Here is a 24,962-nt window from a genome sequence, read left to right as displayed (position 1 = left end):
TTATAATTAAAATGTTTTGTTTGTGAATATAATCAACAAACAGAATTTTCATGTATACCACTAATATTTGGTATAATACATATTATAAACGGTGTTGATTTAAAAATTGTTATTACGTAAAATAATCTAGTGATATTACTTGCAAGGTGACATTAACATAAAGGTAATTAACCAAAAAAATATGTTTATATAACACTCAATATACACTTTAATGTATATCTCCATGTTTCCGCCTTAAAATAATACTTACCAATTTATTAATCCGTGTAAAAGAACCAGACATACAGACAAAAAATTAATTTATCTTGATCTAGTATTATCATACTTTTCTATAAATAGCCTATCAATTTTATATTCCAAAAATTGCTTAAATAGCATATCAAATCATTTCAGCAATCACATCGCAAGATTTAAAATTAAACGATGTCCCTTATCCCCGTCTGTATGCTATGGTACGTCACCTTAGGGACGTTTTTTCATTAATTTGCCAGACGAGGTTATAAACACCGGTACGGTGAATAGTGGTGCATAAAATATGAACTATCGAACGGCCGAATGAAAGAAAGCGTGCGCAACTTTGCTAATTTACATTTTTATAACCGAATCCCGGCGTTTTTCCCCTTTCCGCCTTTTTCCAGTTCCTACTCCATTTTCCTTTTTGCGCAGGCTTTCACATCTTTGACGCCACGTCGGACTAATTTTTTAAATCGCATAATTCAATTTCTCATCTCACGTTTACTGCGACGATAAAAAAATCAACTTGAAAATTAAATTAATTACAGAAGTCTCAAATGTTCGCAGATTATATTTTATCAATTTGACTGCTTTTTATCTTTAAAATGTCAGATTAACCAGTACCAGCATGTAGTAATGTACAAAGAATGCTTAAATACTTATTCTTAGAAAACTAAATTATATCTAATAAATAATATATATTTTAATATATGACTGTCTAAGTGTTTACTTTGAATATCTACGTATATCAGATTTCTGTATATATTAAATTACTCTATAGGACTTAAAACATGGATATCTTTTTACCTCTCTCTGATACAACTGATATATTGTTTCATATATAGAACCCTAAAAATATAGTTAACACTTTTTCCTTTACATATACTCTCTGTCTGGATTTTAAAACGAATATTCTAATATTAAAAAAAGTACATAATTGTTTATTTAAACAAACTTTTCAATATTTTTTTAATATTTGTTTTTGCCATCAACGTCTATATTTATGTACTCTTTCAACAATCCGTTCCTAAAATAATCGCATTCAAACAAACAAACTTTTATCCTTATTTACTTAAAAATAAAATCAATACGTATAAATATGTATTTATAGTACAATTATAATATTTAGAGAAGTCAGATTTGAATAGTGCTTTACAAAAATCTATATATATATTTATTTGATATAATATACAATTTTTTAAAGCAATTAAGTATTTATTTACAGAAAATACTATTTAGCTCAGCTCTGAGATGATTAGATTTATTGTTACGCAATATATTTTTAATTTTTTCAGTAAAATAAATATTTAAAAATGGTAAAAGCTTAAATAAAATCAATACATAATAAACTGTGCAAATTTCATAACACCAGATTTTTTTGCTGTTTTAGTAGATTTCGTACTCTATAGTTTAGATTAGTAATTAATTATTTATATAAAATGATTTTATCTCATGTTTTGCTATTGAAAATGCCTTTAATATCAAATATATAGAAGAACATCGATGTATGTATATCAGTAAATTTAAACATTACTTCTTAAATAAAATAACAACAATATATTTGCTATATAGGTGTATAAAAAAAGCAAATACATATCTAAATATCCAAATACTCTAGACAAGTTTTTCCTAGTAAAAAATATGTATTTCAGTTTTAATCTAATACAATCGATCGAGTTTTATTTCTCATTTTGAGTAGTATGTTAATATAAACATGAATCTATTGAAAAATAACTTATTTTAAATATTACATATATAGAAATTTTAATATATTTTATTAAATTTGCATTGTTATAAAATCTTAAGAATTTGCTTAGGAGTGATTTATTAAAATTTTAGTTAAAATATTTTTTTTAAATAAACTTCATCCAGTTTGAATAGCTCTGTTTCACAATGGTAGAAGTCGTATCATGGGAACGGTAAGAGCAAGTGAATTACTAGAGAGCGGTTGGTTGCATTAATTCCAGCAGGAAACAAAAGTCACGCTCCAGCTGGAGGTAATATATAAAATGCACTATTGAACCCATCTCATCAGATTCGTTATGCACATTCAACCCCTAGGTGAATCCCCCTTTCGAATGCGGATGCGAGTTTAATTGCGTCGAAGTGCACTGAAAATTGTGCTTCAGAATTGTCGCGTTTCCTACTATTGAACGTGAGACGGGGTGGCTAGACACTTTTGTGTGTATTTACTTGAGCGAAAAAAAACATATGTTAAAAATTCTAACGCTGTAAAGTAGAGGGCCATTAAAAATTAAAAGATGGTAAATAAAAAAACTCAAAAAAAAATATATGGATATTTATGCAGATATATTATTTTCGTGTAACACAGAAACATTAAAAAAGAATTTATTAAAGTCATGTGTGCAATATTTTAAAATTTAACTAAACTTAGATAAATAGATACCATTCATACTGACATTAATGGATTTGATTGTTTTCTTGAAGTTACAAATTTCTATCTCGATTTTTGTATATGCTGTTTATATAAAATAAGGTCAATTGAAGTTTGTTTGCTTCTAAGCCATATAAGCAAGACAGTACATTTAAATGTATTGTTTTAGAAAACAAAATGCATTCACCCTTAAATTTATTATTTGAGTATGTTTTAATTTATTGATTTAAATTAAATTAGAAAGGGCGGTGTTTACTACCCAGAAATTAGCGATCGCGTTTCTTGTTCTAGCCGGTGCTTGAGAACGCTCCTTTTGCACGAGCCATCAAGCTTCTCAACGATCTTGCCAAACACAAGAATGTTTTCTGCGATAGCTATGAGGAGCTAAAAAAATATTTGAATTTTGCTCGTCTAATTTAGGTTTATGATTCCTTGTTTAATAGTTATCATGACGCGTTATGGAAACCAAAGATTTAATTTGATATGAAAAATAAAAATAAATATTAGAAAGGTAGGAACATTATAATATTTTTTACTCAAAATTAGAGTCAAAGATTTTAAATATCAATAATATAGTTTACAGACTAGTTTATTTGTATAATGTTAATAAACCCGTATATATGTGACTATTATCGTACAATTATAGCATATTATTTCAAAAATCAAATAATTCATGCAATATTAAAGTTTGCAAACATTTACTTATCCATACCATGATAAATGTCAATGCTCTGAAATATTATGGCACGCTCTGGCAAGCGCTTCTTCTCCGTTCCATACACATAACGATTAATCAACTTCTCCGTCCATTAGCTTGGCTATATTTCACCGTTTTTAAGTATCCTATAAATACTCGTACTTAATATACATATATACTAGCATATAAGTATTCATATGGGAAGCTTTCTAAATCGATATACTCCACAATAATATCCTTAAAATATAATCGTACTTACTTGTAATATTCTTCAGAAGCCAAAACTCTACTAATTATTTTATTTATCGGCACTAATTCACTAATTGATGCATTACAATGAGTGAAATTGAAATAAGTAAAGTCCCTGCTTTCGCATATAGATTCAATAGTGGTACAAGTTTTGTTGAAGTATAATTGGTCGTTAGGAAGTCCAGTGTTGTTCTTGATGCATTCTTCTTCGTACATCCCACTGTAACAATCTAAAAAACATATTTTTTATTATTAAAAATATTTAAGCTATTTGCAAATTCATCGTTTTACTTTTAAAAGTGCTTCAGCCCACGTCGACGACACAGGCGGGCGGAGCAAAGATAATTTAACCAAAGTTGATTGAAATATTGAAAAGTTATTAATCACATTAAATAAGTCCCTATCCAATATTTCAAGTTGATGCTCGGTCTACGCGTATCAAATTATGGGGGCAGACTTTAAATATAATAAGACTCAAATGTACTCAAATATGAATTTGCAATATAAGTAATAATTATTAGAAGACGTGATTAACTACACATTACATTATTTGATTTAACTTATTGATTAATACATTTGTATGTTATCTTAAAGCGATAATTTACCCTTTATACTTTTATATCTATATAGATAAACAATCTCTGTTAAATCAATGATATCCTACGATGTACAAATTAACAATTTTTCATTGATTCGAATGACGTCACTAAAATTTACGATATTTATTAAAATTACTTTGATACTATTGTCTTTTTTGATATGTATAATACATATATTAAAACGTTATAATAAATACAAAAGCGAAGGTAATCAATTAATTGATTACAAAATTAAATAATAATATATCGTACAATAAAAAACCCCTTTTTAAAATTATATTAAATAAGAATATATAAATTAAATAAATAGTAACGTTTATATTTGAAAAAAATACTTGATAATTGGAATTTTACTTAATTTAAGAACGAAGAATATTTTGAATACATCAAATAGTTTTACTCACAAATAAATTCCTTTATTATTTTATTGATTAAGTGTTAAGGGTTTGTAACTAGTAAATGCTGTCCTAATACATAATTGTGTTAAGCATTAAAGAAAATATATATATTGCAATCAAAATAAGCAGTATAATAATTAAAACAATCACAATACCTATGATTTTGGCAAAAAAATGCTTAAGCCAATAGATGTACTCGTTTCTTAGAATAGCGAAATAGTTATACGCCTTTAGAAAGCGACATTCGCTTGATGGGCATTTACCAAGGTTGTCTACTGTATCGGGAATTATGTGGATCCGGTGATTTATTATATCCGTGACCGTTTCGCAACAAAAAATATTTTCTCAATGACGGAGAATATTTACAGTAAAAACAAAACTCGTGTTATTTATGTGATTTTCTGGTCGTAACGAGGGCTTTTGTGTGTGATCCCATCTTTTAAATTATTTTTTCCGTGCTGATAATTTTGGTCACAGTAAATTTGTAAAGTTTGAGAAAAAGACCCTTTCAAATGATCGCCACAATACACATTTAAAAACAGTAGGGTTCCCATGTTCTTAAGGTTTTAATAACCAACTTGATTTTACGTTTTAGTCAACAACAATTCGTAATAATTCGTGTAAATATTTTTACTATTTAATAGAGATATAAAGAAAGCCACTTTAAATTGATAATTTATACTTTTTATAATAACCGAAACGTATTCTAAATAATATATTACAATGAACATTTGTATATGTAATCATTTATCGGCATCGCTAAATGTCACTTAATGCCATATTCAAAGCCTATAACACAACTTTATTTTGATTGTTGAGTAAGTAGTTTCATTCTTCATCGCACTGATTTAGTAACTGATTTCGTGTTTTGTACCAAGAAAATTTAGTATATAAAAAATGCAGTAGGCTTTAGGATGTTAGGATTTGTAATTCGTGCTGTACTTTTACCAAATAATGCATATTTAATATTTCTTTTCTACAAAAATATCTGGAAGGCATATTATGATCCGAATCTCTAGAGTTACAACGTCTTTATTCTTTAAAAATCAGTTATTCATGCTGCTAGCAGTAATTTAACTTTGGCAGATGATTTGTGACCAGCAATTTCGTTTTTAAGCGTTGTTTCATTTATCGTTTCGTATTTTGTTTCACATATATCTGATTTTCTAACCTAGTATCGTATATTGTTGATCTGTTCCTAATCAATCTCTCAATCTTGTGATCGTACTGTGGTCTGTTTATATTTTATTTTATTGGTAAAATCTACCTTACTTTCAAAGTATTTAACTTTAGAGTGTTCCACGCAGATCTAAGTGTTTGTAACGCCTCAGTAAGCAACACACAAAAATGTTAAATTTAAAGCTATAGATACGATATATATAAGTCCTTGTGGAGGTTTTCATTGAAGAAATTTTGAATTTCAAAATACTTCACTACAGTTTGATTACCTTATCCAATATATGTCTATTAAGTTCCATCCCACGTTTATACGATGTGCGTGAGACAAACATTTTCGCCGTTTGCCGAATTTGTATCACAATATATCACGTCGACAAATTTGTTGTATACGCCACGGCACGCTAAACTAATATGAAACTAATACATAATACATGTTGATTACTGACGTTAGCATAGATTGGCAGGTATTCGCACGCGCGACGGTATTTGCAGGTGGGTGTGCGAGGGTCGCCCTGTCAACGCCATACCTCCGGGAATCACATCTCGAGTCTTATCGCATGACAAATGACAAGACCCTCGTCAGTCATCCCGGAGTTTGCTGGAGAATCTTTCGACCGTGAATCTCTTTTTATTAAACTGACGGAGAATCTGGAGGTATGTCGCAGATAGGAACACGTACATGTTCTGAACGTATTGATGAATAATAATAATAATAATTATGCTTTTGAACGATATTTGTCATAAAAATAAATTACTCGGTTTACGTGTGAGATTACACACTGATTTCACCTGTGACGTTTGTTTATTTCAGCAAAGTCTGACTTTGTTGTTGAAAAAATAGAAATTGGATCAAACTTATTTATACCATCCCACGAAAATTCTTTTATACATAAAGAGAATTGTGTTTTATACAAAAATTTACGTAAAAGAGCTTTAAAGAGGAAAAAGCTGCTAGAGTGCTATCTCAAAAGAAGGTTAGCGTTTTTTCAATCCGATGCCCGCATTGGAAGTCCACATAATAGTACATAATTTTCTTGGATTAGTTGAACTGTTAAATAAATGTGGTCTGATATTAGTGCAATATGTTACAGAAATTAGTTTGTTTGTTCAAAAGGCGATCATTGAAAAAGTGAAGAAGGTTAAATGTTTTGCTATTATTGCTGATGCGACTCTCATAAGCAATTTTTCAAAAAAAAAGTATGTGTGTTTATATCATGAGATAGTATCAATATTATTATTTTAATGTCACAATACTCTATTCTGGTTCTATACACATACAACGTTTATAATTTTAACATTGTATTTGAGAGCGAAATTTGCGTAAACACAAAATAGAACCTATTATTTTGCATAACGGTACACAATGTGGGATTAAGTTTTGGTTCGCCCACGCGCTCGCACTTTAAAATGGGCGAAATTAATTTTCACCTCTAAATTTCGCTTCAAAGAAGACGAACACAAGACTGATTACACTCTTGATTCATTCTGAATTTCTTGTGTAAGCATTGATAATCCTTGGCGTGAGTGTAAACAATTAAATTAATGGCATTCTGATGCTGCACGTCTCCTACGCGGAAGGTTTTTGAGAAAGCTTTCGCTCCTCATTTCCACTCGGCCCGGCTTACGTGCGATAACAAATTAATTTAAAAACATTTTAAATTATAATATTGCAGAGCGGCGTTTTCCACAGAGTTAATAATATCGTAGCAGTGAAATGTTTTCTTTGGTGATAAACGATAAGATTCGAAATTGAGATGTTCCCGCTGTGTAACATTTTATGCGAATATCATAAATATGTAAATTAAAAATATCATTATGACTTAACCAAACCAAAATTAAAATATATATTTATATTTCAATCATATAACCAATGAGTCAAAATTATCTTTATGAACAATCAAAGAAGCGCTAGAGCTAATTTTAAAGTTTTGGATGGATATGAATAGAAAAAAAAAACGTTAGCATCTTTACGTTTTATAGTTTCAAATATATTTTGAATTTTTTCATAAACGCAAATTGATCAGAATACGTGTCTCTAATAACAAACTTTACTGTTTTAAGATAACATTTCATCAAACTGGGGTTTAAGCTATTTTTAAAATTTATTGCAAATAATAATCTGTTAAAATTGGGATTGTATGTACTTCATTTTAAAAAAAATGTTGTTTTACATAGGTGCTGCCAAATACAAATATATATTCTCAAGCATGTGATCTTAATTGACCATATTTGTTACCTGAAAGACATGTTTAGAGAATTCTGTTAGTTTAAATATGCTAATTACTCTGCAGAAAAATCACTTTTCGGTTTCTCAAGTATACAGTCGAATGGATTTAAAAAAAAATTTAACTCTTTAATTATGCTAAATATTCGCTACTTCGCAATGTGTAATTGCATTTAGCAGAGGCATTGAGAGTTGAAAAAGTTTGCAAATTACTGAACGAAGCCAAAGAAAATATATCAAAATAATCTACTTTACCATTAATTGGCTATTGATGTTACTCACAATGTGCTCAATACATCTAGCGACTGCTCTCACCGAAAGCCCAATGATTAAAATAAGACTTCAACAGTCATACACGACTTTATTAATTTACCATTAATAAATAGCTTTATTTTATTAATTAATAAATGTACTACTTGTAAACTGACATCAGTTACAGACTTTTTCTTTATTTTATTTTCGTGATAAAATCCATTTCAAACTTTTAAACTTTTTTGATAGTTGCATTTCTACAAGTTGTAAATATCGTGTCACGAACTTATTCTGGTAATGACGAGGTATATACACTTTTTGCATCATTCTTTGTGTTCAATTTATATTCAATTTTTTTCATTGAAGAATTTCTTGATTACTTCATATTTTGCTTTAAAAAATGCTACAAAATACTATTTAATTTAATATTTATGATCTATTGTGAAACAATGTACATAGTAAATTCTATAAGGCTAAAAATTATTAGAAATATGATTAATATTAAAAGATTTTTTATACTAAAAATAAAAATTGTGCTTTGTTCTTATTCAACAGTTTTTAGTAGTTAAAAAGATATCGACATTGTGTAACTTTAAGTCGAACTTTAAGTTTTCTCAAGAAAAACTTTCTTCGTTGTCAAAAGTTATTAATCAAAGATGCACATAGATAAGTTTCATACTACTAATGAAATATCATTCTCGACTTCAACTAAAAGTTTGCTCACATGATTCTTAATAAATACTTCCTACACCTAAATGGGGATCAAAAGTTAAAAAATTATTAAATATTCAGTTTTCATAAAATTACTTCATCACGTGTACCAGAATAATTCAGTGATAATTTACTTTAGGTTGAATTTAATAAATTATTCAGTAATTTTAAATGTAATAATAGCAAATAACATTTTTATCATTATCGGTTATAAAGCACTAAAAAAATATGCTTTATTATGTTAATCTGTAAAGTTTAATTCTGCTTTAATACATTTACTTAATAGTAAATAAATTCGTAAATATTTTTTTATTTAAAAGGTGTTTTAAGTTTTGTCAATGTATTATCAATCTACAGTACTATAAAAATATATTTATATTATTTAATAATTGAATAGGACTTTATAATATATAAAGTATACAAACAGAGAGGGTTTAACCCTAGCAGCCTAACGACCTTTCTGATATATAAATAGACACTAATTTATTTAAATTTTATGTAATACTTATAACTTATGTTGCTATAGATACATTTTATACAACATTTACAAATTTCACATATTTTTTAATTTAATTATATTTGATTGAAAATAATTATACATCCTACGTTAAGCTAACAAAACTCTCATTTGGGGAAGATGTAAAATGTATTATGATACGCGTACATAAGACAGTAAATTTTAATGAAAAATGATAAACATCCGGTTACTTCTAAATTGATATTATGTCTATATTTATGGCAATAATTATATTTATGTGACTAGCAATGCTTTGAAATCTATGATTTAGTTTTATTTTAATTTAATAAAATACGGTAAATTAAATACTTAATTGGAGTAATCCTGAATTCTATATCAAATATTATTTAAAGCGATACATTCCATATTTTTTAAACTTATAGAATACGAAAATCCCATTAAAGCCTAAGAAGGGTTTGATTCGATCCAAATGGAAAATGGTTTTTGTAGGGCAACACATCTCGGCGTTAATTTATGACAAGAATTAGTCTTGGCTGTTGTCACGGTTTGACATTTGTGCGACAATAATGGTGCAGAGGCTGGCTATTAATTCATCACCATGCCGACGATAAAGCCGCTCCATATGGCCGTGTGACACAACTTGCTTGGAATTGCTTATAAATTTAGTCATTTATTAATTTGCGGCTGCAGAAGCGTTTCGGTACCGCCAAATAGGCCAACGAGACTTAACTTTGGCCATATAATATTACATATTATAACAACGCAAATTTACAATCGAAGTATAATTTATATGTTTAGATAGAAACTAGTTCAATTAAATAGGAAAATAATATTGAATTACTTACTCAAACTGTTGAAGTCATGATCGCAATATCCCCAACCGAGTTTCGGATTAAAGGACATGAAGGTGTAATACAGCGTCCATGCCACTATAATCATGTAATATACTATGATCAGCGTTATTACAACTAATGTGCAATATCCCAAGCCGTAAAATGCAGGTGATATTCTATAAAACACATCCACGGGGCCAAGCGATGTATATTGTCCTACGTATAGCTCTAAGAAGAATAAGGGTAGACCTATTACCAGCATCATTAAGAAGTACGGTATTAAAAACGCTCCTGAAATTAACAAAAAAAATAACAATAGAGTTCAAATTATTTTTCCTACTAAAATAATAGCAAGTTTTGGTATATTTAATATATTTTAGTGTGTATGTTGATTAATTCCAAAAGTTTTATTTTCTTTTGTGCATAAGTTATTGACTTTATTAAAATTGTAATGAATTAGGGATTTTATTATCTGTCACACATTATTAGAATATTTAAATACATAATTGTATCAACACAAAAAAAAATATGAAAAATAAAATAATTATATGGAAATTAAAATCAAAAATAAATTCTAGGATAAAATGATTTAGCTTTTAAGATATTTTATATAATTAATTTCACCTCCTCCATTTCTGTAGCACAAATATGGAAATCTCCATACATTTCCCAGTCCGACAGCATATCCCAAGCATGCTAGTACAAATTCCAAGGGGCTTCCCCATCCCCCTCTGTTGGGATCGGTCTTGTTTGAAGAATTTGACACTGTGTCGCACTTTGACGTACCGCCACTCTCCTGCTGCTGCTGCTAAATAACAATAATAACAGCATTAACACGCATACTTATTTATTAAATAAAACTAAATTATATTCAGATCATAATAAATATTCCAAACTTTATCATAAATATGGTTATGACAGCAACAAAGCGGAGTATTCCCTTTTCGTAAAATTTCCTCCCTTTAATTGTGCCAATTATTTACTTGTCTTTGTACAACTTTATAAAATATAAATTAATATCTCGTTAAGCAGCTGGAAGTTGAGAAAACTTCCTTAAATTTTCTGACTGCTAAATTTGTTGTATCGCATAATTGAAAGAGAGAGCGAATTTATCCTGCACGCGCGTATTTATGCGTGTGCGAATATCTCAACCAAATTTGCCTGCCTTTTACTTAATACTTTTAATTTGATTAAAATTTAACTTACATATCGTATATAACATAATTAATTAATAAGCATGATTTAACATATCACGTATAAACTTGTTTAATTAATCAACAGTCAGGCACATAATATTTTATTACGTTTAAAATTATTTTTAAATTACCAGTTAATTGATCTTTAATAGTCATATCTTAAAACTGTGAAATTCTATGCTAATGTAAGTTCCTAGTATTATTGATAATGACTAAATAGTGAAAATTATTGTAGTAATATAAATATGGCAGTACAACTAAAAAGCGTTCTGTTAAAACTTATCAAGAAATAAAAATGCAGGTTGATTACTATTATGCATCGATATCAATATTAAATTTTGAAACAATAAGAGTTCATTGACAAATTCAGGTAATATAAATATTGCTGAATAATAAAATAAGTAAAGATTTGGTCGAATTCACGTGCGTAAATTATTTTATTTTAAGTAAAATATAATATCACGTTTTACGACATGCAGAGGCAAACAAGATTATAGGATTAAACAGACCCAGAATTATATCTATATTATTATTATTTGAAAGCCAATTTGTAGTTAATAACAAGCTACGGTCTATGTGACAGTTCAAGGACTTCCTCGTATTATTCAAAACAATGAATTACCATACATAAAGCTTAGTTTTAGGTTAGCGATAGTAATTAAACAAAAAGTATTTTGAAGTAGTAGTAATGTTTTTTAACAAACTTTATTTGAAATATTTAATTACCAAAATTGTGTAAAAAAGATAGTCGTTTTTAGAAAAGCGGTTAAATAAATTTTGCCTCCTCTTGAAAATTATAAGAAAAATAAATATAATGAATGTTTGTTTTTCAATCATGACGAACGTAAAAAAATAAATAACATTATAATTAACTCCTAGTTCGAGTGGATTTATTGAGTACAAATAAACTGCCATAATTAATAATAACAAATTAAATCTTTGTAGAATTAATTAAATTATTATTATTATTATTTTGCGAGCTTATTTTGTAATACTGTAAAAAATTTTGAAGTTTAAATAAGAAATATTTGTTATTAATTAATATATCTGATAATAAATCAACGTCAGCTGTTTGGTTAACTCTTAGAAAATTATTAATTTTAAATATTTTTTTAACTTACATGTCAGTTAGAACTTAATATGTCGAGTTTATATGAACAATTTCCAAAAATTTTGAAACTTGAAACTCTTTGCTGCAGCTGATTGTTGACACTAACACGGTAGTAGCTTACATTGCTATTAAATCATTATTAATCCACAGATTTTCTTTACAGTTCTTTCAATGTTGATCTGATATTATATTTCGAGGACTTAAATATTTATCAAAACCTACTGTAAGAAGTGTAAACAGAAAATGTTTTTGTTTTTGGTTGAGCTTATCATTTTTTCTCACGTCATTTATCAGCGATTAACGCCTAGAATAAAAATCTTATTGTTTTTTAATTTGTATTGTGTCTGGGAGATTGGAATTAGTGATTATTATATATTTGCTCAAATTATGTCTTCTTAAATGTTCTTAATCTCACGTGTAAATATTTTAATGAATAATTAAAATAAAATCGACCTTGGTTGCCCATACTGACATCTATTGCTTATAAACTGTAATAATAGTTTATAATTAATAAAATAGATCAGAGTTTGACTACTTTCGCATCCATTGCGGGCACCAGTACTTGGGACCTACGAGCCCAACCCTATGGGCGGGCACCCGACTTCTGACGGCCAGATGAGCGGGACCCATCCTTCGTAGTACTACATATTTTATGGAGTTTCACTAGTGTTTATCCCGAGCGAGGGGTCGGCCTTTTGTGCTCTCGTTGGCGACCTGCATTGCTTTGAAATTGCATGTATTTGCAGATCATCTTTGTTACTTCTCGGCCCTCGGTCACCATAAGGGGCCGAGCCCTTTGGCCCTGCTTGCGTTGCTATGCTATGCTTTGTTCGTCATAAGTGCCTCGCGCTTCTACCTCGGACGATCGCCCGAGAGACACTCCCTCAAGGGTTTTGATTTATAAAGTCGCAGCATGACGCTGGACGATCCGCTGACGCGGCACGTCAGCGGATCGTCAGCACCATCACACTTTACGACAGATCACAGCTGACGATAATTTAACTCGACACTCCAGCAAAGACTCTCCGACTTCCAAGACCTGCTATTCCAACCCCACTAACAGATAGCAGCAGCTATATTTTTATATAAATAATTAATATATGCTTAAAAATAAACTTGTATCAGTTTTTCTGGGGTTTATTTTTGGCTTCAAAGTCACACCCTAAGGAATAACTTATTATTTATTTATTAGGAATAACTTTGAGTAGGATAATGACAATATTAAAAAATAAATTAGTTTTTTTTAATAAAAACTAATATTGTCAATATTTTTAATAAATAACTTCGGGTACTGTATTTTTTTATGTTAAATATTATTTTGCTTTCAGACTTTAATCTCATAAGCAATTAACTTTCAAATATAGTACTAACACTATCGATAAAATGCTTAATTTATTTGAGTTTTTAATAGTTTCACTACAATTGCAAATAATTGTCTGCTCTATTCCAGTCGTTAGATTGTTGCTTTTTATTGCGCAGTTGTTAATTTCGTAATTAACCCTAACGATAAACGGCTCCGTCGAGCGGATAATTTCAAGGTAGGAGAAGGACCACGTCATAAAAGTTAATTGTTTTCAAGAGATAATAATAGTTTGCGTGCAAATCCCCCGCCATGACACGACCGCGCGCCGTCGCGTCGGGCGTCTCCTTATTTACACTCGGATAATTTTCCCAGAGGATGCCGAGGGTGGAAAAATTGAGGAAAAAGATGATAACCACGATTCCACTTATACACTATTTTTGTGGGAAGCGTTTTATTATACTGACGGTTATCGCGACGCCCCGGGGCGATCTCCCGGGATCTGCCGCCATGGCCTTCCCCTTTCTATCTCAAACTCTAATGATCTTCTGATAATGACCGAGTAATTTATTAACTTGCAAAATTTGTAATTTATTGACCTTTAATATGAATTAATTACAATTCACACTGCATGAGTTTTTAAATCATTAATAATAAATCATGAAGTGATAAACACAGAGGAAAATTTAAATAAATAATTTGTTCCATAACACGAATTCTTTGTGCATTACGATAATTAAAATTGAGCATCAAATAAATATATCATGTTTAATAAAAAAAAACCTACGAATTGATGAGCATTATAAAAAAATATTTTTCATATTTTTTATATTATTGACGTTCATAAGGTTAGGTTTGGGTTTGAACAGCAAGTGGATAGATACAGTGATATTATATTTTTTTGGATAGTATAAATATTTTACTAACTAATAATGCACAAATTATTCGTTTTAGTGCACACCATAAATAAAATGTAACTAAATTTAATATTTTCAATTGAATATAGATATATTTAATTAACCCTAATTTTTAATTATTGTAATGCACAAACATTTAATTTTATGTATCAAAGTATTTATTTAAATGCACCTATTTAATAAAATTAATCCCTGTTAAATCACACTCATAACATATATTTGAATAAAGATATAATATTAAGAGTATATTGAGCAATATGATTCACGAGGATTTGATAACCTAGATTTCTAGATCAAGATAAACTTGGAAATACTTTAAAGATATAACGATTTTAAACGAATTACATAATAGCATTTGGGGCTTTTAAAAATTACGCCATAAATAAGGAAATATAAATTTGGTAAAGGAAAAAGTTTAACCCAGATATTTTAACTATTTAAATCACACACACTGAATATGTTTTACGTAATATAATAAACATTAAGTCATAAATATAATTAAATCTCCGTAAACGTTTGCTTTCTACTACAGTTATATATAATATAAAACTTGGTGATATGCTTAAACCGTACAGAAAAATACCCACACGAAAAATGTGCAAAAAGAGAAATTTACAGACAAAAGATAGTGATTTGACTGTGATTAAGTAAAATAATCTAATAAAGGGTTAATCTTCTTCATTGAATTGGTAATATTATTATTTTGTATACAGTGATAAAAGTATTACTTTTTTGGGTACGATTAAAAAAGAAAAAACAATTAAGCACAGATTTAAATCCAAGATTAATTTTTAAAAATCTCGAACCCTGCTAATTTTGGAAACTTAAGTAAGAATCTCGTTTCGTGGTATCCTAAAATGTACCTCGATTCAGATTATCTTATCCACTTAGCTCATAATCTCACATTTCACCCTTGTAAACAGAATGAGAATCTTAAAATTGACACCTCTCAATCCGCAATCTCTCTTTCTTCGAATTCATTAAGATTTTTATTATTATTTCTATTACATTTCAGTATAACAAACTTTTTTTAACTAATAACAAATTATGCAAAAGTGCCCATATATTTGGCATACTTTTCTTAGGCGTCATCTCTACAGTTTAAGCCTGTAAATATATTCTTAAAATAAGGTTTATAATTATAAATTTTATTCTTCTGTAATATGTAAATATTTTGGTCTACTAGATGTATATTTTTAGTCACCTAAAAATTTATGACACAAACAAAAATAATATTTAATAACATCTTAAGGATCGTACAATGTACATCAGAACTTTAACATAACTTTTGTTTAATTTTTTTGGCATATTTTTTTCAGATGGCATAAGAGATATGTATAGTAAAAGACCAATTTATTTTCTTAAATAATTATGCATCATTAATTGGCACATAAACAACTTTAAGAAGCAATTCTCGAAAGAAATCGCCATTCAATATCACGCCATATAAGAATCTCCAGAAATAAAAAATCACCAGACTCCTAAAAACGTAAAGAAATTACGTTTACAAATCATATATAAATACAGTGACAATATAGCAAATAATTTGAACTGTAAACAATAATCATTGTGAAGAAAAATTCTCTCTTATTTAAGCGAGAAGTTATGCTCAAAATTATGCGTTCAATGATTTGCCAGCGATACATTATTATCGGACTTGTTATAAATAAAATACAGTAAGCTATAAGCATGCACAGATAGCCGATTTTTGATTCACAAGTAATAAACCGGAAATAACACACAACAAATGGACAATATCTATCACAAAACTAAAAGATTTTAAAACATGAGATATCGCCAAGCCCGTCTTTATTGCATTGTTCGCAAAGCACTCTCAACTTTTCATAAAGAAGCTCTAACTAACCGCCTTTGAAGCAGCAAGATTGTTTGCCAAACTCCGATCGAGATAAAGCCAACTCAGCTCGATCATAATATTAATATAATATATAAACACAATGTCTCTACAAAAAAATGCAAATTCCAATATAAAAATAACAAATTCACTGACAGGTATGAAAGTGTACATAATGGAAGAAAAAATATTTTAGACCTCTCGACATTATTCAAGACATGGACGGTGAAACAGGTTTACGTTGAAAATTTGTCAAACAAACAAGACGTGCTTATGAAGAATATGAAATATACATGAGGAAGTATGTAAACACTACGACCGATGGTCCGCTAACCCTCCGCAGACAATGGACTCCTAGGAAATTGAAATCCCATAGCGTGCGACCCTTGTTTATATTTTCCTTTTGAAAAAATCAGAATAGAATAGGACCCAACGCCGTTTTAAATCTCATTATGGGGAATGCACAACGCACACCAATGCTGTTCTGTGAATGGTATTTTATTTAATAAATTAATTATACTTATATAAAATATCATATAGTAAATAAGGATATTTAATTTAATGAATTAAATTATGTCTATATGTATATGTAATAATACATAATAATGTATGTACATATACACATATTTTAAAAGTAAAGATTCAGGACTAGTAAAAATTAATCACTCAAAACAGGTAGTGATTCAGGCCAGTTTTTTATATTGTATAATCGTTTTTTTTTTGTATTAATTGAATAACATGATTTCTGCATGCTTTTCTAATATATGTCTACTGTTTCTTGTAAGTAGACTATTCAATTATATTTCTTTTATTTATCATGTTAGCTTTCCTTGATGGAAAATTTACAAGATTTTTACGGCATTTTCCTTTCAGCTATACATTTTCCCAGCGGTATAGTACGCTAATTAATATTTTCCGTGTTTGCCGGTGATTATTATTAAAGAATAGCCTTAGCATAAGCAGTTGGCGCCGCTGAGTAGTTAGGGTTAATTTTAATCCAGAGACCGACGGTTATTTCCCGTACCACTCGGGATTGTTGTGGTGTTTTGCGATGGCTTTTCACGTCTCAGCCATATTTGTACACATATTACCGGGGAGCGGTATTTACATTCAGCCAGCGAGCCAGTGGGAGCGGACGCCCAATCTGGGACTACAATCGTGATTACTCTTGGGAAATGCTTTATTTAATAATATCAAACAGGAATGTCCAAGCTTTGTATGTTCTTATACCTTCATACATATCGTATGATATACATATATGCAAATTCCCACCTAATCTGAACGATTATAATGTGATCTAGTGATTTTCTATAACGTATCAATAATGTTTTAAAGCTCTATTAATTGTTGTTGCTTAAAACGTTTATTATAATAATATTGTACAAGGATAATGTTATTAATGTTAACTTACTTACCTAGAGACTTGGAGATACTGACTTTATAATAATGTTAACTTACTTAACTAGAGAATTGGAGCTACTAAAATTTGCATTTAACTCCTGAAAAAGTCTCAAGCCTTCCAAAATTCTTAGAAATTGTTCATATACATATACTCGACAAGTGCCTGAGGCGCAGCTTGTTTTCATAAGAAATGTTAAACTCTAACTGGCGTATTATTTGTATGATTAGAACTCAAATTTTTCCATTAAAGTGGACTATAAATTTAATATTTAGCGATTTATAAACACAACATATATTATAATAAAAAAACAAATTATATAGCAATCTAGTTTTACAAAATAATAATAATAAAGGTATACCTTATTCATTTGTAAAGTTAAAAATATAGAGAAACAATTGCTGGTTTCTTTATATTTTCAGGTGCAAATAAAAAATTGAAAAAATATAAAATAAAAGCAAGAAAAAAAATGTTTCATTTAGAAAAAATATAAGATTTTTTTACAATAGTTAAAAAGGAAAAAATAAAGTTTGAAATTATGTTTGAGATAATCATTTACCAGGCGTCCTTCTTTGTCCTCCTCAAACAAAAATGTCCCAAGTGACATTTTTTAGCTCCCGCAGCAATTTATCTCCTTAGAACAAGAAAATCCGAGATGGGCTTTTTTATTTTTAGTGTCCTTAAAAATACTAAATTTTAAATTTTTGTTTCTAATGCAAAAATGTACCTTTTTTGGCAGTTTATGACTATACTTTAACCTAAGTTTGTATATTTTAGGTTAACTTTGTTAAGTTGTAGATTAGTGGCTTAATATGGTCTCGCATAATATTTTATTAATATTATGGCAGTGTTCTCCAAAAAATCTACTATAGAGTTTTTTAATAATGTAGATAGGTGCTATATATTATTTCTATCGCTTTAATAAAATTTAACAGTTTATATATTACAACTATTGTTTTCTTGATTATGTGCTTATCTTGTTTATTGTCGGTCTTAGAACCGCAATGGCGGCAAGCGCTTCAGACCTGAGTTATACAATATGTTCAATAAACTTAAGCTAAGGTTATTAAAAATGTATATAGTTTATGATTTCCTCTTCAGATATATATTTAAATGTAAAATAGATTTATCACTTTTTAATATTGGTTTTGGAAGTTATAATGCGATTTAATATTTTAATTAGAAAGACAAATATTTAATCAATGCAATCTTCTTTCCAGTATTTTTATCATTAGATTTTTGCACTTTTCTAGATAACGGTGAAATACCCAATTTATAAGCACGCATTTGATTTTTCAGATAACTACCGAAATCAATTGAAATTTATATGTTATCAATATGCTATCTAATCTATCTATTCTAAGTAATTTGTCATTTTTTAAATTTGTTAAATTACTGACGATTTCCAGTGAGTTTGCTTTATTAACTGCTTTATTATCTATCACTGATTCATTCATTTTTTTAATCAAACGTTTTAATTTTAACACATATAAAATTGGATAAACGTTTTTCCTTACTTATGTTAGGTTTAAAATAAAAACGTAGTTTGCAAAAATACGAACTAGATACTTTGCAAAAATCCAGCATTGTTTTCGTAATTAAAGAAAAGAAAAGTTTACGGAGAATCTTCTCCGTAAACTTTTCTTTTCTTTAATTACGAAAACAATGCTGGATTTTTGCAAAGTATCTAGTTCGTATTTTTGCAAACTACGTTTTTATTTTAAACCTAACATAAGTAAGGAAAAACGTTTATCCAATTTTATATGTGTTAAAATTAAAACGTTTGATTAAAAAAATGAATGAATCAGTGAATTAAAATAATTAAAAAAATGAATGAATCAATGAATGAATGAATGAATAAATCTTGGAGATGTTTTACTGGAGGCCAATTATGGACTAAAGATAACACAGCGTTTCTCACACTGCGCATAACTTAAAACAAAGCAATGCTTCAATGTTACCATAATATTCTATCAAACGACATCACTGCTTTGAAACATATTTGTTTTTAATAAAATTTATTTTCTTACAATAAAAAAAATGTAATATCTTTGAATAAAAAAGTGTTCTTAAGTTATAATTATTGACACTATTTTAATGAGTGTAATATCAATTATTAATTAATTTAGCTAAATTAAAAAACTACGTTATTGCTTAATATCATTAAAATAAACTATTGTTTTTTATTTTCCTAGAGGAATTCGCAAATAGCTCGTTAAAAACTTTGAATTTATACCAAACCTTTAACTTTTTATACATATTCGTAATATATAATACATGACTGAGATTAATTAGACTACTTGAACCAACAACAGCAAAAAGAAATTATATCTTCAGTTTTGGAAAATTCATATAAATACGTAAAAATATATAGAACGTATGGATTTAGCTATATTTTAATTAAGAACCATGCCATCATCTATTTTAATTTAATTTTATGGATAAATTGGCTGATGAAAGCAACAAATCACAATAAAAATATGTGAAAATAATTTTATGGCATATCAAGTTTACAATATATCTTAAATATTAAATAGTTTTTAACAACAACATTATGTCCAAACCCCAGCTTTAAATGAAAACTGGTTTAGTGTATAATTTTATATCAAAATTGGTAATGAAAAATATGTATTTTGTCAACAACTGCTATTATTAAAATTAAATATATTTGCACATCTTTAGAAAAGGAATTAATTTAGTTATATATGAAACACATTTTAATAAAGTCATTTTATACGTTTATTTTGCGAAAATCTTATCATACAATATAAAATGTCTAATAGTATTTAATAACATTTTTCAATATAATTCAGATAAAATAGACGTAAACGATATATTTTTACTCATATTGAAATTACATTTCATGACCTCCAATAAACATGTCATATAGATTGATATAGAGCAATTACTGCTCAAATAATATCGCAAACATTTATTATGCATAATAATATACTAATAAAATAATAAATTACAACTGAAATTGCTTTTTTGTACGAAAAAAAATTATTGAAAGCAAACGAATTATGATAAATTTACGATTATTGTAACACAGCAGATATGCTGCGATAGCAGCTTTTAATTTATTACATTCATACAATGTTTATGGTAAAAATAGTCTTTAGGCAGTAAACTTTCGATGAAAAAAATATATTAAATAAAATGTCAAAAAATATTGAAATATAATATTATAATAAATACTTTTTCTAATAAAATGATTGAACCATGACCAAAGTCGTGCTAGGACATTATATTATACAATTAGCGATCAATGTTATATAATAACAATAATGTAAATTTAATTCAATACCATTTTAATTGCATTATATAAAAGCAACAAATCGCAGGCCCATAATCTACTGGACATGTTTTAATATGACACTATCCAAGAAACCCTACAAATTCAGTATTTATTAGCTTTAACAAGTATAAGACAAAAAACTGCCGCTACATATTAATTTGTTTCCTAATAAAACTTATCCTTCTTTCATTTTAAATTTTCAGATTTTTTTTATTGTCGCAGTAAAAGTAGAAGTTTTAACTATTTTATGTCTAATCTACATCCATGGTTGGGCTGGTGTAAAAAAACAGGATTTGATGCAAGTTTTAGACGTCGAAGCTTAAAAATAAGTTTAAATTGTCTGACAAGCGGGCGAAAGCTCCATTGTTCGCCCCAAGTTTTGCCGACTATCGGCTCGTTAATATTCACTTTTCCCAGTGTACCCTCCGACATCCATTCCCGCATTATTGCCGCGGTAGGAGCACCTACCGACCACGAAACTTTTTCCACACCGTCCAATAACAAACTTTTGACGGAATCATTATTCAATAACGGGCGCGCTTGACTCTTTGTCCGAAGTTGCCGGTTCGTGCAATAAAAGTGTCGTAATTCGCCGGCAAACTTGTTTGTGTGCACACATAGTATATAATGTGAGCTTTCATATCTTCGATAAATACCCCTGAAAAAGAGTATGTTTACATATGTTTTGAGAGAAAAACTAATATATCTCCAATAACATATTTAGTACTACGGTGGTGGGGGTACCACTCATCTGGCCATCACAAGCTGGGTGCCCATCCATAGGGTTGGACTCGTAGGGCCTTTTTACCGGAAATATATGCATGGAATGGATTCCATGTAGTTATGCTTCTGCCCATACAGTATATTCTGAGTTGCTCTTTAGAGTACACGCATGTCACTGAATATTTTGCTCGTTTGCTTTTTAAGTTAAAGAAACTTTAATAAATACACGTGAATACTATTTGATCGTTTCATTATTAATTTTATTTTATACTTTGATTTACGTGATATTTTCTGAAACATATCTACCACGTAAATCTTGGAATAAATGTATTTTTAAAATGCACAAAAACCAATATATCAAAAAGTATGATAATATTTCATTTATTTTTAAAAAAGATTTAAGCTAACGAAAAACAATTACAGAAATATTTTTTTCTGATTATGTTTTAAACTATTTTATTATTTTAATATATTATAGAAAAAAAATATATTGTCTAACGGAAAACAATTACAGAAATACATTAACATTATCTTTAAAACTATTTTAATATTTTACTTAAATATTTTTTTTACTTTAAAACATCCTTGAATTTAATTTAGAGCCCTAAACTCAATTGACGTAATAAAATCTATTTTAATAAAACTGTCAAGACCAGTCAATATCGCAGCGTTGCAATTATATGTACAAGAGTCTTTGAAAGGATCGTGTAGAAACTTATGAATTTATAAAGAAATAGAGCGATTTTCCGTCTTTAGCGCAGGAAAATTGAAAACCAATTATGTATATTCTTGGATAAAGCAATTAATATTGTGCAGATGCACAATAACGAAAAACTTTAGTAATTTAATCCGTAGATGTAAATAAATTAAAAAAATAAATTGCTACATAATGTTAAAATGCTCATAAACTAGATTTAAAATAATTTAAATATATTTTTTAAAGAATTTATAAAGTGATTTTGCAAATTGTGTCTTCTACGTTTTATTTAAAAATACTAGACTAAAATATTAGCGACGAGGTTTGGAAAGTCTATTGTGCTATTTGTCTTATTTTTTTATAAATATATGTGCTCCCTTCTAGCAAAATAAGCTATTCCCTATCAGGTCATATATCTAAGGACTCGCATCCCCAGACGAAGATCATTTTCAATATTTTTACGATATTTTTACCCCCATAAGAAAAAAATCTCGTGACATTTTATTCGCAGTTTAACCACAATACACACATAACGGAGGCATAAAAATAAACTATAGTAATATTTTTATTTATTATAATATCTAAATACGTATATGAAAAATTGTGATGAAAACACATTACATAGGATATATTGCATCGCGGACGTTATGTGAAAGCTAGATTTTCTAGATTTTCAGTCTGCATTGGCTGGTGAAACAATGGCGGCATGACAACCTATTACACTTTACATTGGTTTCCACCGGGGAAATTATTCTTTTGCTCTCCCAGACACCGAGAGCTCGCGTCAGACTTATATAAAAAAAAGTTATTTTATTGTTTCATAACTACATATAATAATTTCATAGATGTGATAAATTATATATTAACTATCAAATTACATGTTCGATTAACTACTTTTATATAGAAGTGCAACGCTTGTTTTTAATCTCATCATATATGTATAGAAATACACATTTATAACACAATGTAGTGTACTACCTTATTTTACTAGCGCTCAACTATATTTGTAAATATTTATAAGTTTAAAATAAGCTATCGAATCAACCCACTACTGATTAAGTTTCAAATTACATCATATGGTATTTATGGCACATACCATATTTTTATCAAATCAAGCTTAAAGTCTTTTTATAAAATATTTATTAAGATGAAAAAATCGCGTGAAAATCTGATATTCTGTTCTTAAAGTAACGGTGGGCATACAGAAGATTCAATTTTATCAAATCATAAAAATATTAAACTACAGATGGTTTCATTGATATTTTATAAGACACTAAATTATTTTAATCATATAATTAGTAATATATATTATATTTATAAAATGTAAAAGATAAACATAAAAATTACATATAAAAATATATATTTTAAATATGAGCAAATAAAACCACATTATATAATATATCAATGTAGAAGTCATACAACTATATAATCTCTTAAACAGGTTTGTTAATCATAAGTGCCAAGGAATCAATATTTTGCAATATCACTTTGAAATATTTCCAAAAGTGTGATAACCTACATTTTGTACAATAACAAAATGTTCATTATTAAAATTAATTTATAGTTACTTTTTTATTTACATAATTTAAAAAAAATATATATACATGCAAAAATATGTGCATACATATATAGACTAAATTAAAAATTAAATTATGTAAAAATAAAATATGTTAATTTAATTTAAGAAATAGTATTTTTTTATTATTAAATATGATTATAAATTTAAACAATACAAATATATTAATTTATTAAATAATACCTTTTCAGAGGCCATTCTGTTGATTTCACTGCAAAGTTGACTTCTGTGAAATTACACTATAACCAAGTTTAATATCACAATACACTCAATTAGATCTTTACACATTCGTCACTTAAAGCTTACTGAATACAATTGAACTTTCTCGGTATATAACAGAACATTTTATCTAAAAAAATCTCCAAGATAAAATAATGACATATCTAACTTAGAGTACAGTAGGAATGTTTTACAACACATTGTTGTTTAATTAATTGTTGCTGAAAATAATCTCGTGTGAATTTTTACTCAAATAGTCATTAACACTTTTTTAATGGAATTCTAACTTTTAATCATATTACTGAAAGTTATCGCCATGCCGATATTATTTATTGCCGTAATAAAAGTATTATTACGATAAATATTGAAATTTAAAACTGTAGATAACACAAAATATCGATATTGTATCTCTTCTCAAAATTTAA

The 24,962-nt window shown here is 28.2% G+C and overlaps 1 protein-coding gene across 3 annotated transcripts in view; it reads right to left on the bottom strand.

The window, feature by feature from the left end:
* Positions 1-24,619, bottom strand: part of LOC148228463 (sodium- and chloride-dependent glycine transporter 1-like) — a 33,850-nt gene extending 9,231 nt beyond the window's left edge. The window contains exons 1-4 of one of the 3 annotated variants that reach the window (XM_088199811.1): positions 24,502-24,619; positions 10,874-11,054; positions 10,262-10,540; positions 3,586-3,805 (exon numbers count right to left, since the gene is read on the bottom strand). In XM_088199811.1, coding sequence (XP_088055937.1) covers positions 3,586-3,805; positions 10,262-10,540; positions 10,874-11,054; positions 24,502-24,516 — 695 coding nt within the window. In that variant the 5' untranslated portion in view covers positions 24,517-24,619. Of the gene's footprint in view, positions 1-3,585; positions 3,806-10,261; positions 10,541-10,873; positions 11,058-12,566; positions 12,655-24,501 lie in introns of those variants that run through there. The other 2 variants (XM_088199810.1, XM_088199812.1) reach the window with 2 other exon arrangements.
* Between the last annotated feature and the right edge of the window lie 343 nt (positions 24,620-24,962).

This window comes from Plectrocnemia conspersa, unplaced genomic scaffold, assembly GCF_051122295.1.
Source record: "Plectrocnemia conspersa isolate PC_06_02 unplaced genomic scaffold, ASM5112229v1 ptg000012l, whole genome shotgun sequence".
Classification (NCBI taxonomy): domain Eukaryota; kingdom Metazoa; phylum Arthropoda; class Insecta; order Trichoptera; family Polycentropodidae; genus Plectrocnemia; species Plectrocnemia conspersa.
Note: the sequence above shows the minus strand (reverse complement) of the source record. Positions and strands in the feature narration are given on the sequence as shown.